The following is a 2737-nucleotide window of genomic DNA, read 5'->3' on the forward strand; positions in this document are numbered from 1 at the left end:
AGGTGTATCGTAGAAGTAGCAGAGAGACTGGAAATGACATGGTAGGTGAACATAACATCCAGAAATGGCTTGTGTTGGTGCGATTCTAAAGATATATTGAGTTTAAGAAGACCCTCTGAACTGAACAGTAAGAAGTCGATGCTCTACGGATATGCGCACAAATAGACTAGTCTAGCCTGGAGTACGCTGGTCAAGAATTTGTAGGGAGGCTTAGCGTAATTGATAAAATCTATCTGCGGACACATCCTCATGCAAATCTTTACCTCCTGTAAACACCAAATTCGTTGTCTCATATGTAACCTTTTCATGGAAAGATTTGGCCTATGCTCAGGAAGAAAAGCATTGGGGATTGAGGGTTAAGGAACAATGGCAGCCTTGACTCTTTCTCATTCCCATCCTTTGCATCCCTCTATTTGTGTTTCTCCAGTCTATTATTTTCTTTTTCGATATTTTTTTCAATAGAAGAAAATGGCATGGAAATGAGTCCGGGTAGTTTGAGCCACAAGATGACATGCAGTAAGGTGGAAAAGCAGTAGGCTGGCTAGGATAAATTGGTTTGATTTGGAGACAGTGTTTCATAAAAGTGGAGTTTGCAGGGTAGTACCCTATGAGGAATAGATGATGACTTGTGTTGATGATCGCTTTATCAAGTAAAGTGCAACTTAAGAGGCTTTCTGTGGCTATTTATTTCTACTAGAGACGACTTTACTGGGCCATTTTATTGAGTGTTTATATGATAAATTACTGCATAACAGTAAAACACCTAAGTGTTTTTGATAGCTACAGTTCCTCCTGGGAGCGGTGAGTTGTTTGTTATTATTCTATGCTTTTTCAATTGCCTTAAAGTCTGCAATTCGTCGCTTTTATCTGCTTTAGCTCCAAAGCTTCCTGTGTTTTGGCCCGTTGTGATGTGTAAGTGGGTAGTTTTAGTGTTTATTCACTTATATAGGTGCATCTATTAACTTGTCACCTAAAAGATATAAACAAAAGGTTTTAGAAGAATCTGTCATATTTTACTTACCAATAAATTGTCGACTTCTGCTATATTCTATTTTAATATTGCAAACAAAACAGCAGCTTGCTTATATTTCTACATATTTTGATTTCAGGTTATCTTCTTACTCTTACGATATTTGAAAGTTGAAATGACTGATTATGCATGCCACAGTTCTTAATTATTGTGAAAAAGGTAAACTACTTTGCTGCTCATTTACATTTTTTTTCAATCAGGAACCGCAATTCTGTCAGCTTAAGAAAAGTACACTGCTAGGTTTTTCCTAATGGTCGCATAAGACTGGTTTATTATTTGTGCGCAGGGTTATTAGGAAATTTGTAGACTGTAGGTCATCTTTAGAGATTCTATTTGTATAAGGTGATCATTTTCATTGAATAAATGAAAAAGCATAGACATAGACAATTTTATCTAGATGCAAAGTCACTGTAAAGTTGGACTTTTAAGTTGAGTTATCAGAAATGTCTTCGATTTCAAAAGTCTACACAGTATAAGAAAGCATTTTGAAATTTCGGTGATTTTGCCACCTACTTTGCCGTCTCAGTGCTGTGTCTGAAAAACGTATTTGCAATACGAAAAACTTAGCCGTTCCAGGACCCGTAATGCGACCCACGAGTCAGAAAATGACATTAAATTAACTCAGGTTTCCACTCATCATAAACGATCACCCACTTTCGTAGTCTTCATCCTCATGCATTCTCAAATCACTCAGTTTTACGTACTCTTCTAAGAGGCAGCCAAAGTATAGTAGTGAGCTTGTTGTTTGCATTATTTCAGTACCACCTAATACACCTACTTAAGTGAAAAGAAGAAAAATGATCCTGATTATCTGTCCTACATCATAAAATTTTTGCATTATGGCATACATTTAGACCGCTCATCTACACACGGTCTTAGCCGTTGCCTTAGTGAGACAGCTATCTATCTGGATGTCTCCTTCACCACTCTATCAATTCTTGCTTCTTCCAAAAGAAAATATGGTCCAGATTGAGCCCCTGTGAAATGCTGGCCTAAACTCCAAAGGCTTAACGCCGCACTTTAGAACCATTCCAGCTATGAAAGTGTTTCTTCTTTTTCATTGCAATCAAGGCACTCTGCAAAAATACTGCTAATTTAGATAAGTAACAGCTGCAAGTAGCAAGAAAATGGAAATGAGCCACAGAAATTTGCCCATACATATTTTTGTTAAAGATTTCCCTGTATTTTCTGACTTATAATAGTGATTCTTCGACTTCAGTATAAGCACTACTATTATGACCACATGCGTCGATAAAGCAGTCAAAGTACGTACTCCTTGAATTTATGCCATCAGTCATTTTAAGGGATCGTCAAATAATATCTATGTTCTAATCAAAGCATGTCGTTTCAAAGTTATCCTATGCTTTTGTGGAGCAAAATTTCACAAGGCTTTAAATACGTTAACTTTAAAGTCAGGCAATTTTTGTCTCTAATATCTTTTGCTTCGAATGATAATTTGGTATCGTCAACAGTATAATGAAAACGATGACCTTCTTCGTCGGCTTCAGAGAGAAGCAGTATTATACTTGAAGGAATCACAATGCGCAGGTTCCGACCTGCTTTACAATAGTTAAAGTACAAGTGACAAAATAAATTGGTTGTGGATAAATAGTAACTACACCACTACCCCGCTTCTTTTAGTCATTACAGCCAGTGCTACTCACACAGCAGTTTGTGAATCACTCCGCAAGAGCACTATTTACATCA

The 2737-nt window shown here is 37.0% G+C and overlaps 1 protein-coding gene across 1 annotated transcript in view; it reads left to right on the forward strand. All coding sequences in view use genetic code 11, as the record gives it.

Moving 5' to 3' along the window:
• Nucleotides 1-1137, forward strand: part of EGR_10816 (hypothetical protein) — a gene marked incomplete at both ends in the record, with an annotated part of 3526 nt that extends 2389 nt beyond the window's left edge. The window contains 3 exons of the mRNA XM_024500065.1: nucleotides 428-516; nucleotides 781-912; nucleotides 950-1137. Coding sequence (XP_024345524.1) covers nucleotides 428-516; nucleotides 781-912; nucleotides 950-1137 — 409 coding nt within the window. The remainder of the gene's footprint in view (nucleotides 1-427; nucleotides 517-780; nucleotides 913-949) is intronic.
• Nucleotides 1138-2737: the final 1600 nt, after the last annotated feature.

The sequence above is a fragment of the Echinococcus granulosus genome (genome assembly GCF_000524195.1).
Source record: "Echinococcus granulosus chromosome Unknown EG_S00275, whole genome shotgun sequence".
Taxonomy (NCBI): Eukaryota; Metazoa; Platyhelminthes; class Cestoda; order Cyclophyllidea; family Taeniidae; genus Echinococcus; species Echinococcus granulosus.